Raw genomic sequence first — 15,369 nt, forward strand, 5'->3', positions numbered from 1 at the left:
GGAGTTCTGTCTTTTTTTATATATATTAACACACGACCAGATACTCGTATGACGAAAACTTACGAGGTGGAGCAAAATTTGGCAGGGGTTGTAAAGGGGGATGTCTTCATATTGGCGTTCACTGCAAACTTTTAAGATGCGTCAAACTTTTTTTTTTCGAAAGCAAACAGAAATGCGGTGGTAGGAAGTTTAAGACTTCTGTGTAAAGATGAGGAAACAAAAAGCAAGTTGATTTATTGACATTGATTCTACTTTTTCATATATACACATTTATTTCATTTATCTTACATTTTGAGTTGTTGTTCTCGAACAAGAAATCTCTAACAGTGTTTTTACTTCTTCTTCCTTACTGTTATTAGGGGATTTTATCATTTAGAAAGTACAAATAGCAGTGTGTAGCATGTATATGCCTCCTAATACAAAATATGCTTTAAATTATCTAATTCTTTTATATATACAGGGTGTAACGAACCTGTAATTATTGCTCTGCCACAAGGAAGAAGTTATGCTGCTCATATTATTATTATTATTATTATTATTTCCTTGGCACTACAGCCCCAGTGGGCCTAGGCCTACCTCCATGAACTTCTCCGTTCACTTCGGTTTTTCTAGATCTTACACATTCGGTAGGACTCCTTGGGCGGGTGATCAGCTCGCCGCAAGGCCTCTACCTGTACACAATCACAGAAAAACGCACACACACAAACTAAACATCCATGCCCTGAGTGAGATTCGAACCCACGATCACGGGTTCCAAGCGAGCGAAGACAGTACATGCCTTAGACCGCTCGGCGACCGTGACCGGCATGCTGGTCATATACAAATTCTTAAATTATATTAAATCCATCAATTTTTGGTGAAGTATATGAATGCAGTTGAAAGAAACCCATTTCACTTATTAAATCACCATAGATTCCAAACTGCGGTTTCCAGGTTCATATGTTGAAACAAAAATTTACAATATCAGTAGTGCTATAGTGGTTGTACTAGGCCGATCACAGTGGCCGCGCGGTCTAAGGCATGAACTGTCTTCTTCAACTCGAACACTGGGATCGTTGTTTCGAATCCCACTGAAGGCATGGATGTCTGTGTGTGTTTATTCTGTGTTTGTGCTAGGTAGAGCGGCCTTGCGACGGGCTGATCCCCAGATCGAGGAGTCCTACCGACTGTCTTAGATTAAGAAACTCAAGTGAAACGAAGCGCTTCACAGATGCCATATTCTCCAATTAGGAACGAAAGGAATACAAGAAGAAGAGGAAGAAGAAGGAGTAGTTGTAGTACTAGGCCTAATAGTAATGGTTATCGTGACTAAAGTAAAGCATAAATATTGTAACGCTGTAAAATCTCAATCAGGATGTTCCTTGTTCGTGCCAAGATTAGAACTAGAACCCATCTCTAATATTAGTCAGATGACCAACCAGGAAGGTTCCTGGTACTCATTTCTGTCAGAGGATGAATCGACCCCAGGGCCATAGTGCGGTTGGAATGATTAGGTAAATTATAATCCGGTGTTCTCATCGGGAATCGAATCCGCGACTTTCCGGCTTGTAGCATAGTGCCTCAACCAACTACGTTACCGCGTGCGCCATTAATAATAATAATAATAATAATAATAATAATAATAATAATAATAATAATATAGATATGAGAGTGATTTGTTACGTCTGGTAACCGTCAAATTAACATGACAATTTCTCAGTGAATGTTAGTGATTTGGGGTTCCGTGTAAAGAAGACAGAGCGCACTGAGCAGGGGCATATGACCTCTCGGTATAATTACATTTTGAGTGGGATTGTTTCCATATCACAGCCGTTTCATTTTCTATTCAAATCACAAATATAAGATTTGAGGTTCTCACAGCAGTGTTTTCTGATATATAACGCCTTGTAGTCCGTTAAAACCTAAGAGGTAGGAAATAACAGGAGATTTCAGAAACTTGCAGAATGAGTAGATTAATCTAGCTCAGGATAGGGACCAGTGGCGGGTTGTTGTGAACACGGCAATGAAGCTTCGGGTTCCGTAAAAATATGGTGGCTCCATGAAGGACTCAGTTGGTTGGTGAGTAGTGCGTTGATGTCAACCGACGTTTCGGAGAAAAATGTCGCCTTCATATTTATTTTCCAAGAATAAACCAAGCAAGAAACCATCATCGACCAGGTAGCAAACTTTGCTTGCTTAAATATGACAGAACTCTTCAGAACACAAATGTTCCACATCGAATTACGTAATAACTGAATTTGTTTTGCAGTAACATTGAGATTACAAGCGATGCAATTCATATTTGATTCATATGTGCGTAGATAGTGCGGCTTGTATACATAGCTAAATTCCGTTACATTAACAGCGCATAAAAAGGAAAAAGATCCACTCACGTCAAAGTGAATAATAGAGTTTGACTGAAAAGAATTCGCGACAAGTGGCACACTGAATGATTCCAGAAATAGACGCTCGGGCATGGAGACAAGAGCACGCCAGTCGCCGTTCTAGACGAGTTTTTGCGCCGTCTGTTGGAAGATAATTACTCACCTTCCTGCATTTCTACCGCACGTAGGTAACGGATTTATTTTTGAAACTACCAGTGTTGCAACAATAACAGTTTATACTCTACACATTTTTGAAAGCTGTGTTTGGTTTGTCTGATTTATGTTGGCCACATCTAGGTCTTAGTGTGAATAATCCGCGTCATGTTTAGAGTGGAAAGTTTTGCTTCATTAGACCAAAAAACATGTCCGGCGTCTTATGTTTTCTTTTTGAGATTATCATCGTTGTCTTCATTGGCAGTTTCTCACGTGATGAAAGGACGGTGATCCAACTTAGTGCTGAATACATACTTCGGTATCATGACGTATTTTCTACCAAGTCGAGAAAATAATTGCCACCAGGAACAGGTTTCATGTTAAGCAATATTAACGTAAATTGTATAAGCGTGTTTTTATAGGAGCCTGTTTATTCCTTGGGTTTAAGAAATAGTTTTATATTTTTTCAGCAACATGTTTTTAACTACATGGTATGGCCGTTTTCAGTTGACCTAATCCTTCCAGCCGCACTATGACCCTGGTGTCGACTCAGCCTATAACAGAAATGAGTACCAGGAATTAATTATATAATTTTCCTGGGGAGTAAAGCGCGACCGGCGCGTAAGGCTGACAACCTTACCGCCATCTTTGAGCCGATTGTCTAGATAATGTGGGACCCTCAACGTCTAACTACCCTATGGGCCTCCACGGCCTGCCACAGGGATACCTTTTATTTTTTTATTTTTTACGTGTTTTTAACTGCAATCAGTTGCTCAAATCCTTTCCTGAAAATAGCATTTACGGATCCTTTTTGTAGGCTTTTGGTTTTTCGGCCACTTTATCATTAACGGTGAACTAGGCTATAGATTGACGAAAATCCCACTGACACTCGCCCAGCATGATTTAATCGAAACATAACAGCAGAAATGAAGTTCTCGAAGTCACACGTAGCCGATTTCAGATGCGCATGCGTGAGTCGGTCGCGCCTAAACGTGGGGCTATGGAATAAGAAATGTGAATGCCATGCCATGCTGTAGATACGACCGTCATTGTTCAAGGTCACGTCCACTGGGTACGTGAAAAATAAAAGGCTCCGCAAGGAGTGTCATTTTTAGATACCGCACTATCCTGTGATGTGGTCTTGCATATGATTTCGCTCTCTCGCAAATACGTGCTCTAGACGTAAGGTAAAGTTGTCCCTGTACTTTATTAAGTAAGCACTACGCCATGAATCTCATAAATATAATTTACCGCCTGGGTCAACTGTGTAGATTACAGAATCTGGTTACATTAATGAGGCTGTGTTTGTGGATGGTTGCAACATTTTCAGAAACATCGGACTCGTGGCAAATGCACACTTATATTGGATACAATACATATATATCATTACTGCCTGGATTATTTGAATTACTATGGACGGGTTCGTAGGGAGATGCTTTGCTTACTGCCACACACCACACGTCTTACATTTTATTGATTATCATCAAGAATCTTCGGTGTACATGGATCATGATCCACACTTGTCCGTTGGCAAATCAAATTTCGGGAGAATTTTTTTCTGCATGGTTAAAAATGTAATTATTATCAGTGCTCTGAAAGGATTCAAATGCACTAAACTGTATCATTGCAGTATATATTGCTATATCAGATGTTAGAATCCTCGTTCCATCCTTGACATGAAGGGTTATCCCGAACTTCAGCACCTCTGGATCAAACAGTGACGGTACCACTAGGTCCGTCCCATGCTGAAGTTCCTAGTGCTTCTTTTACTTTAGGGACATTGCCTCTGGAATTTTGGAGCGAAATCTAAACAAACCCAGAAAATCAAGATAGACTAGGAATATCTGGCGGTGATTTTGAGGGACATATACAAAAAGAAAACAGGAAAGTGCAAGGAAGGCAGACATAGTTGCTCAGGTGACCCCGTGTCCATCATTCAGAGTGAAGTTGAAAAAACTTGCCCTGCTGTATCTGTGCTATGAAGGGTTTTGACGAAGAGACGGTTTCAGGAGAAGAGTAGATTAGATTTCTAAAGCTTTAAACATAGTTTAATGACGTTTGTATAAGTTCTTAGGGCAGTAAGCAGTTTATCTGTGGGGGGGGGGAAATTATGTAAAGTGTCAAAATTCTGATTTTTTTAAGTTCTCAGAATTGTGGCTTTCTAAATTTTTTTAGTTTAAGAAAACGTATATTACATACTGGAAACAAAAACTTATTATAGTCTTTTACTGCATGAATATACTGTCAGTTTGTTGTAATTAGTTTCTTGAAAATTCATCAATTTATTCCATCCAACATCCGAAATGTCCCATTTAGTCCCCGACTTATAATAAAGACTCTAGCGGTGGGCAGAAGAAGCTTATGAGGTGATAACTCCTGACTCAAACGGACTGTATGTGGTTGTGTCTGGGTAGATGGAGCATTGAAATTTATACCTTTAATATATAAGATTCCAAGATACAATATACTCAGATGAAATTTTAGGCTGAAGAATGTTGATAATACGGAGGAGTTAGATACATTTGTTAGAAGAGAAAAAAAAATTCAGAATATCTATGTAGAATTCCAGAAGAAAGAGTATAAAAATCCGTTGTGAATAACCGTCCACGAGGGAGAAGAAATATTTATGTACCTCATACACATTAAACCGACGTGCAGCAGACGAAGAGCAGTTTCCTTTGGTCTTGTGAGCACAATGAATGATATGGGAAGCCCGAGGTTCACAAAATATTTCCGTGTAATACTAGCTTTTCAAAGACTTTTGGGTAGAGTAGAAAGTCTTTTGTGACAGTTAATTGGAATTAAGTCTTTAATAGGCCTTCGTGTTCCTTCTACACTGAAGTCTTACTGAAACTAAGTTGAGCGCATGTTATAAGACTGAGTCTGTGAAATCTGACAAGCTATTTAATGTTGGAACACCGATTATATGCCTGAACACCCTTACCGTCTACGTGAATATACAGTAGAACTTGGTTATAACGTCATCAAAGGGACCTAAAAACAGTGTCGCTATAAACGAATGTCGTTGTAACCGAAATGGGCACTTCCACAGTAGCCGTATGTTAGTCACGTAAAAATCTACCAAAAACCGAGTTAAAATGTTGCATTTTTTAGTGAAATACGTAGTTAAGTACAGACTAACGTAACATTAACGTGGAATTGCCCAAATGTGTAATATCAAAGACATATTACAGCGCTTTTCACTGACAATACACACCGCACTAATACTGTATATTAAAGGTAGGCCTACTCACCAAATTACAGTAGATTACATCAATTGTTGTGCCTTACTGTACCTAGATACGAGTACAGTAATCAGTTATCTTCATCTGTTTCCTGTTACTTGCCCAATACACACTTTCTAAATTACGTTCAATGTCCATATCAGAGAAATTCAGGAATGAAAATGACGTTACATACGAGGTTGATGCATTTGTGCATGTCGTACTAAGCAAGGTATAAAAACAGTTGCTTTATGAGGAATTAGTTCGTACCATTGAATATTTGGCGCAATAGACAAGGTGTCGCAGAAACCGATGTTGCTATAACCAAGTTTTACTGTACCTAAATGAAGTGCTGAAGGACTAGCGGAGGTTATGAGTATTTTCGTCTTATAGAGCGAGAGATTTCTCTCAGGTATTTCCTAGCCATTTAAATAAGCCTCTGTAGTGTAGTGGTCAGAGTTCCTGGCTATAGATCCAGAGTTCCGGGTTCGATTCACTGCGCTACCAGATTTTCTAAGAAGTAGTGGGTCTGGAACGGGGTCCACTCAGACTCGTGCGAATAACTGAGGAGCTACTTGAATGAAAAAGTAGTGGCTCCCGTCAAGGAAACCGAAATTAACCACCGTGGGGTTTCGTTTCTCTGATCACGCGACACCCTCTATCCGCTAAAGTTGGCACTGACTTCGCCAACAAGCGGCGGTCGCTCGGTCGGTATAGTTTGCTAATGCGGCTGGAAGGATTAGGTCAATTAAAAAAAATCCAATGCCCTAATCGGGACTTGAACCCGCGACCTTCCCGCTAGTAGCTTAGTGCCTCAACCAGCTACACTACCACGTGCCCCCCCCCATCCGTAAGACAGCGTAGGAAATAAATTTAATTTTTATTTTCGGACAGTTTATCATATTTATTTGGGATATAAACCGAAAATCATATATATGTATATTTACAAAGGGCGGCTGCATAGACGCTAGAAGCATCTCATTCCTCTCCTGTGTATTTTTATACCGCCTGCAATTGATGTGTCAGCCTAAACGTACTCAGTACGGTACAGTAAGAATTCATCTGCCTACTCCACGCTTGCCCCCAAGGCAATAGCCTTCTGGCACTCGCGTCCGATAGGGTTCCCCATGTTAACGGCAGGCGTCGCTGCTTTTAGCAGGTGGGCGTCCAGGCTTCGTCACGACATGCAGTTCGACGTCGTTGTGTTTCTAGTTAGTCCGCAGTCCTGAGATGTGTGCGTGTGTGGCTCTCATGTGAGCTCCGGGCAGTCTGAAACACTGGCTGGATGCGTGTGTATTGTACGGACGAAAACTAACGCGTTTGCGTGTCTTTTAACATTTCCCTACTTCACTTGCTTCAGTAGTCGGGATGGTGTGCTTTATTAATCTGTGGCTTAAGGAAAAGAACCGTATACTCTGTATATTTTCTTGTTCAATACGAGGTTCGTGTTGATAGAAAAGTAGATGCTGGGGCCCCTGATTTACAGGGTCGGAATGTTGGTGCTTTGCTGTCCTCGTGTGTTTGAGATTAACTTAAGATTCAATGTGGACTGTTCTACACCGGATCACACTTACTTAATGCTTTCAAGGACATGCCGATCTATGTTAAGACAATTTAACTAAGTGGACTACAGACGTGTCTTTTCTTATGAAGAGTGACGCAGTATTCTATAGTTTTAAGAATGTAACTAAATTTATTTGTGAACTGAAGAACTACAAAGGGACTTAAAAAGAAGTTGCTGGTCAACTTCATAAGCAGTCCTTATGTTTATAATAAAGCAGATTTACGTTATGTACACAGATTTTCTTAGTGAACAGAAATTTCTCGGTACAGAAATTCTTTACCAGAAAAACAAAAACTGAATGTGGACAGAGTTGCAGGTCAACAACTTTTATACAAAGCCTAACTTTCGTCAGTAAACAGATACTACTTATGAAAGAGTTATAAACAAATGCAAACACTTAACTGGCACAGAGTTATGTGTTGAAATGTTATTCTCAGCTACATAAGGCGTTACTGGTCAGGAAGCTTTATATCGGTCGGTGATCTTATTTCTTACTGCGAAAAATATTTAGACAAGTGAACATCATAAATAATGACTTAAGAAGTTACAAATAAAGGACGTTGCAGGTCAACATCTTTTATTTTAATATGCAAAGTAACTGAGTGAAAAGAGTTCTCTAATGGTAAACATATTGGTCTAAAGTGAATAACGAATATGTTTAAGACGCTACATGCGTGACTTCCTGATATTTAGTGTTATGATATAGGTTATTATTCGTCAACCTGTTTCGAAGACTTAGATGAGGTTATGAGTCTACAGAAGCTGTCAATTTTGTCTGGAGTGTTAAATTATATTTATTAATTTTGTACATATAAAAACTGCAGGCCAGTTACTTTTATATACTAATTACTTGTGGATAAAAATCCAAGAACTTGGATGTGAATTATGAACTTACTCTGATTTGAAAGTAACTGCAGGTCAGTTATTTTTACAAGTACCACTTATTGTTGAAAAAAAACACAGGAACGAGGACATAACTTGTGGACGTATTATGTTGTAAAGAAATTAAAAGTCTGTTGTTATTATTATATAATTACTTATTATTGAACGGAAGTTCATCGATATGTTGAGTTTGAAAGTAATTGCAGGTCAGTTACTTTCATTCAGTTGCTTATTGTTGCCATAAATCCAAAATCAATTTTTGAATTCTCAAAAAAAATGTATTTGAAAGTAACTGCAGGTCAGTTACTCCTGTAGTGTTAATTGTTGTTGTACTAAGTCACAAGAATTAGAGCAGAGAGTTAATTACTGCTCAACAAGAACCCAAGAAGTGGAGTATGACTCATCGGCATATTAGCTTTGAAAGAAATTGCAGGTCAATTACTTTCATGGAGTTAGTTATTTCTGGATAAACCTCCAGATACTAGGACGTAAATTATCGACGTATTGAATTTGAAAGAAATTGCACAAATTTATTTGGAGTTGGACAGACGATGTAGAGTGTGTTTATCACAACATTCTACCAATAATACACGAAAAAAAGTGTTAATTATTTCAGATACATGTAAATACACCTTGTTTCTTATGATAAAGAATATTTTATATGCAAATTTACAACTACATGTTGCAGGTCAACGATTCTTTACACCAAAGCGTAATTGTTGTTTCATTTGCTCAGTTTTGTATATTTATTTCTTTCTTAACGAGTCACTGGTATGAAATAAACGTTTATATGGCCGATGATCCATTAACTCTGTTAAAGTTCAAGCAGTTGCAGGTCGACTGACATAATCTGAATTCAGATTTCACTTCACGTTGGTTTGAAGGAACAAAAAGCCTAACAGTGTGATGCCGAACACGGGACATATCCCCTGATTATCGTTTCTGGACAGCGATCTTTGTATTTAAGTCTTCTTTTATTCTGTGCTCTTCGAATTGCGTACAATTTAAGTAACTGAGTTTCTAATGAAGTCTCAATTTGTCGCACAAGTGTTTTGACGTGTAAACAAAGGTGTATAATTTGAATTTGACTGAAACCATCTTTATCCTGTATTCATATAATTCTGATGTCCCAAAAAGGGAAACTGAATAGTTTAGACTGAAAGAAAATTTCGACAACTTAGTTTTTCATGAAGGTAACCAATTACCTTTAGTGAATCATAGTACAACGAATGAAGTAAAAGTGTTTATGTTGAATGTTAATGAAGATAAATCAATATGTTTCTGACTGATACATTTGAAAGATACCAACCTATTGAATGTAAGTCAAAGATCTTGAAACAACGCTGTTACACATGTTTTTAACTGTATTTGTTTCTTTAAACTCTGCCTGTTAAACCTTGTTTCCTATGGAACGGGTTTTTTGAAAGACATGAGTGCACCAGATTTGTGATTACAGTTGAAGGCCTACAGTATTTTATTGGTTAGTGTTCTTAACAAAATAATTCAGTAGTCTTAATTGTTAATGAGTAATCTTTCAGTGATGAAATTCTTAACAGTGAAGAACATGAGACATTACTAGTTCCTTCACGGTGAATTTGCCACCATACTGCAGAACTTCAGTCATCTTCAGAAATGAGTGGCATTTCTCTGTAGTCGCTCAACAGTGAACGCGCACATGTGAGAAAGACAGCGATATGCAGTGGAGCAGATGGTTTCTAACTCCTGGTCCTAACCTTCCCAATATACGTATGCCTTCTTGATATTACGTGTCGCTTCAGAAATTCTACAGCAATGCTGAGCTGGTTTGTAAGTATTAGTTACCACATGTTTATGGAAATAATACAATTTTGCAATCTGTCGCCAACGCTCTGAGTTTTGTTTTTTTTAAAGATACCGCGTTTTGCAGGATCCAGATCCTTACGGGAAATGAGGGGTTAGGGGGATTCAGAGTAGCTGTTAACACGGTTAAAAAACCGAGGCGTATATTCTCTCATTAAACACAGAAAATGAGTGAATATCAAAGAACAGACGCATCGCAATGGCAGTTTGGACACATAAAACTCGTCCCATACCCTATTGCGGCTTTGCAGAAGTCATCATCTTTTGTTTTTCTCGTATGGATAAAATTACACAACTGTGGACATATAAAATAAAATATCTCGGTTAGTTCAAACGAGCAAAAATTGAAAACCGTGGATACTCAAAACCGTGTTTCGCTAAACCGCTGTTGGTGAAGGATTGCTATGGTTACTAACTGTGATTACTGATTTCTATATTATGTACTCAGAATATTCTTTCCATTAATGAAAATGGTTTCTATGCATGATAATATAATTGAGTCTCTTATAATGGACGTTTCCGGAGTGTGTTATTAACTATTGTTTTAGAGATTTGTCTATTTCATAATGGCCTGTCTAAAACCTTAGTACGTACATTCATCAGAATAAAACAATAACAAATGAGATTTAAGATTCTCACGGCAATTATTATAAAGAATGATGCCTTCTGGGATATGATGCCATGTACTTCGGCAGAAATTTACCCACGATTTGAAGGAACGTATTATCTGGATACTATAGGGTTCTGACGATGGTGTATAACACACAAAAATACTAGGTTTTCGGACTCTGTCCATCGTCCGGATTCTAAATAACTAAGAATTAGATAACACAACGTTTCGGAAACTGGATCTCTTTCCATCCTCAGGTGAGGGAAGACACCTACTCTGTTGGGTCCCTCACTAGACTCAGTGTATTATAATGACAACATTGATGTACAGTTTGTATCATCAGATTTGAGCCTGTGGCCGTTGCAAGGATTAAAACCATTCCTTTCGCATTTTTGTTCCACTTTACAAGCATCTTCTGACGCTCGGTGTTCGATATTCAGATATATTCTTTCCAAATGTTGCAGCCTCTTATTTTGGCTACTGTTATTATGAAAGCTATCCCTATAACATTCCTTGGAGGCCCATAAGATTGTGAGACATCGAGGTTCCCACATCTTTAATAAAAATCTATAATATAGACAATCGGTTCATAGATGGCGGTGAGGTTGTAAACCTTACGCGCCGGCCGTCCTCTATCCCCAGGAAGGGCCATAGTTCGGCCGGAAGGATTAGGTCAGTTGAAAAATTCCAATGACCTCGTCGGGACTTGAACACGCGACCTTCCGGCTTGTAGCATAGTGCCTCAACCAACTACGCTACCGCGTGCCCCTGACTATTATTATTATTACTCATAAACATAAGGGTTACGCCGTAAGACCTTTTGCTTTATGCCCCAAGGTGTTCCGAATCTTTCCATCTATTACTGGGTCGTCCAGCATCTCGTAGTCGCCGGACTTGATATGCAATTTATTATTATTATTATTATTATTATTATTATTATTATCATTATCATCATCATCATTGTTATGAGCACCATCTTCATCATATTGATATCTGTTATTCCTAATCCTCCTCTAATGTCTTCATTATGTTTATGAACGACCTGCGAATGTTCTGTATTCTGGAACGAAATCTGCAAGGGGTAATCACATGCTGTTAAGCTATAATTCGGAGAATGGACTAAATAGGTTAAATGAGTACCAGGAATCTTCCGGGGGGGGGGTAAAGTGCGGACGGCGCATAAGACTGACAGCCTCAACGCCATCTGTGAGCACATTGCCTAGGAAATGCGGGAGTCTCGACGTCTCACAACCCCACAATCCTATGAGCCTCTACAATGTGTTACCATTTCTACCACGACATTCGGAGAAAAGGAAATCGTACCCAAATTCCTGCTGACCGTGCTGAGTGATACAGTCACAATTTCATTAGAAAGTTGCTGTTTATTTAGTGACATTTTTAACCTACTTTCCTCATTTTTAAAAGTAAATTGAGGCTTATGAAATCACCTGGACATCTGTGTATCTATGTGTCTGTTTCCTCCTCATTTTCCGTTTTCTATGCAGTCCGTGTTGTATAAAAAGAAAATAGGCGATTAGTTATTCCAAGAACTTCTTGTGTCTCCCTTTTTTATGGCGTGGTTATATGAAATGTGAACTCCAACTTATAGGTAAGCTCCCCTCAAGTATGGAGTCCAAACTCCTGTTCTCTGAGAGATATAGGTGAGGAGAAAAGGGAGGCATTAAACCGTATTCATAATCTATTTGCTCCCAGAGAACGAAACACTACTTACGAGTACCGGAAATGGGAATTGTAAAGAAATAAGCAATAATACGAGTAATATGGATTTACTTACCCAGACAGCTGCAAATGCTTTCCAAAGATTCGACATTAAGTACAATGGCGCAGGGTTGAAGCGAGCGAGTGAGTGAGACAGGCAAAGGAAAAGTCTTGCGTTCAACCTGATACAATTTACTACCGTGATTCAATGACACTTTCCCCTCTTACCGCAACTTGTCAATTCGGTGCCATGCTTCATTTTACTGCAGAAACTCGACCTGCAGGAGATATTGTAGGAATTAATTCAGCTACTAGGAACATTGCCGGTCACGGTAGCCGAGCGGTCTAAGGCATGCACTCTCTTCGCTCGCTCGGAAGCCGGGATCGTGGGTTCGAATCCTACTCAGGGCATGGATGTTTGTGTGCGTTTTTCTGTGTTTGTCTACAGGTAAAAGCCTTGCGACGAGCTGATCAAACGCTCAAGGAGTCCTACCGTATGTTTAAGATCTAGGAAAACCGAAGTGAACGGAGTTCATGGAGGTAGGCCTAGACACACTGGGGCTGTAGTGCCAAGAAAAATAAAAACTAGGAACATTACTGAAAGTCGTAGTGATTAGCACCTTTGCATACTGACTTGCAGGTCCCCGCTCGAATTCCCGTCTGAAAAACGGCTCTCACGACTAGCTTCTTCATTTGTTATTTAATTGCAAAGTGCAGACCGTCCCTGGAGCTCACCCAACCTACAATCCAGAGTACCGGCGTCTCTTTCCCTGTGGAAAGAACGGTCGGAGCTTGAAGTTGTCTACTCACCTTCACATCCTTCACGTCTTCATTGCGTGGGCGCTTAATTACTCGTAATTAAGCACAGGGACAAATTTTTCTTACTGCTACTACTACTGCTACTACTACTACTACTACTACTACTACTACTACTACTACTACTACTACTACTANACCTTACTGCTGCTACTACTACTACTACTGCTACCGGTCGCTAAAATGTATTTCAATCACATATATAGGAAGTCGGATCAATTATTATTAATAGACTGTTAAGTCCAGAGAGCCGGGATAGTGCAGTAGGTATAGCGACTGGCTACGGACAGGACGTCCGAGGGGTCGGAATTCTAGTCCCGGTAGGGTCAAGAATTTTCACTTCTCCATGTCGTTCAGACCGGCTCTGGGGTCCAGTCAGCCTCCTATCTATGAGTACCGGGGACTCTTTCCCAGGGGTAAAGCGGCCGTGATGTGAAGCTGACCACTTACCTCCAACTATTACCGAGGTCAAGAAATTGTGGATCTATACATCCACTTCCCCATACGCCTTCATGGCGTAGTGCTTACTCAGTTAAGCACAGGGACAACTTTCCTTTTACGTTTACTACTACTACTACAACTACAACTACAACTACAACTACTACTTGTTCTTTCAAAATAATTTGCCTCGTCTAACTGATAGAGTTTTCGTTCTGAAGTAAACTGCCGAAACAGTGTTTCAGTATTTTATCGTCATCTCTTTGAAACTTATGCTTCATGACCGTTTCCACTTTGTTCAAAACTTTTGCTTCTGTCGTCAGTAATATTATATTAATATGTCTTTTTTCATTAATTGCACTATCTTACCGCTGCTAAACCAGGGCATTTAGTGGCATTCTCACCGCTCAGCTGAAGAATATACCGCCTGACTTATTTAAGGCATTAAATAAAATACTAATTTATTCCGAGGAACTTTTGAAATGGGGACACTAAAATAGCCATAAAAAATAAATTGAATGTCGTAAATTTTGAAGCTATAGAAGAAAATAAGTTACCAGATTAATTTGATTCCGTTTCCCTGTCATTTTGTTTCCATTAAACTCAACAAAACTGTTTTAATTAAATTCTGAAGTTCCGCGACTTAATGTAGTTATACAGAATTAGCTACAAACTCACTGGTTTTGCAAACACGTTGTTTAATGTTACTAAGGAACACATTAAAATGCAATTAATTTTAAATTAATCGGATCGGCAAATGGGACCGAGTCTAGTAAGATCAAATAATGCATCCACTTTAAATGGCAGTAGTCATACTGGTAACTATTCACACCAACGTTTCTTCATTTTCTTGCTGAGAATACTGTATTACAAATTGTAGTGTCTTCTTTGCGCAGTTGGTAGGCCTACGTAAATTATGTATATATATATTAAAATATGAGGCTTCGTTATTGGAAGGTTCCGGGTTCGATTATGTTTTCAGTTTCCGTATGTCACTCTGTGAAAGTCCTTAGAACATACCTTCAAATAGACCACAACCGTTCTCACTTAGCGCCTTTAAAACATTTTTAAGGTGCTGTATAAACTTTGCAGCTTTGAGGCTTTCACGGCGGTGACTATGAAGAAAGAAGTCTTCTGGGATTTGGCACCGTGTATATGTGGAGTTAACCGACGTTTCGGAGGAACGTATCGCCTCCATCTTCAGGGTAGAAGGAAAAATATAAGAAATCCGCAAGCGAAGAGACCATGAGAACCGGTAAAAGCAGAGTCTGATTTCTTATATTTTCCTTCTACCCTGAAGATGGAGGCTATACGTTCCTCCGAAACGTCGGTTAACTCCACATATACACGGTGCCAAATCCCAGAAGACTGCTTTCTTCATCAAGCAGTCTGTTGGTATGACCATCGGCTAATGTTGAAGGCGCTTCGAACCCACTGTGAGGGAGTTCCGGTAAATTCGCGCTATTTAAACCAATCTTTTCTACCGTTTTCGTCCACGGATGTTTATGAAATATATGCACACATACAAAACAACTATTTTTTTCCTCGAAAATAAAATAACACGGCAGAGGCTGACATGTGAAATATCCGAATTCGGTCGGTTTTCCAGAGTTTCCTTGATATTGGACCAGAACTCAGGATTCTTTTATTCCAATCGCCTTTTCGATTCGTAATCTCAGTATTAAATGGCTCCTTAAGTATATGTTCATATTGAAATCCTTTGTATGAGAAATTTATCTGTAGGACTAGACTGAAGCCTTC

At 39.2% G+C, this 15,369-nt stretch overlaps 1 protein-coding gene across 4 annotated transcripts in view; it reads left to right on the forward strand.

Moving 5' to 3' along the window:
* The window catches only part of LOC111863320, a 1,149,828-nt gene that overhangs the window by 600,843 nt on the left and 533,616 nt on the right, over positions 1-15,369 (forward strand). Inside the window, exon 1 of one of the 4 annotated variants that reach the window (XM_033751007.1) lies at positions 9,903-9,992. The exons of the other annotated variants lie outside the window; for them this stretch is intronic. Coding sequence (XP_033606898.1) covers positions 9,978-9,992 — 15 coding nt within the window. The 5' untranslated portion in view covers positions 9,903-9,977. Of the gene's footprint in view, positions 1-9,902; positions 9,993-15,369 lie in introns of those variants that run through there. 4 annotated transcript variants of the gene reach the window in all.

The sequence above is a fragment of the Cryptotermes secundus genome, unplaced genomic scaffold (assembly GCF_002891405.2).
Source record: "Cryptotermes secundus unplaced genomic scaffold, Csec_1.0 scaffold159, whole genome shotgun sequence".
Taxonomy (NCBI): domain Eukaryota; kingdom Metazoa; phylum Arthropoda; class Insecta; order Blattodea; family Kalotermitidae; genus Cryptotermes; species Cryptotermes secundus.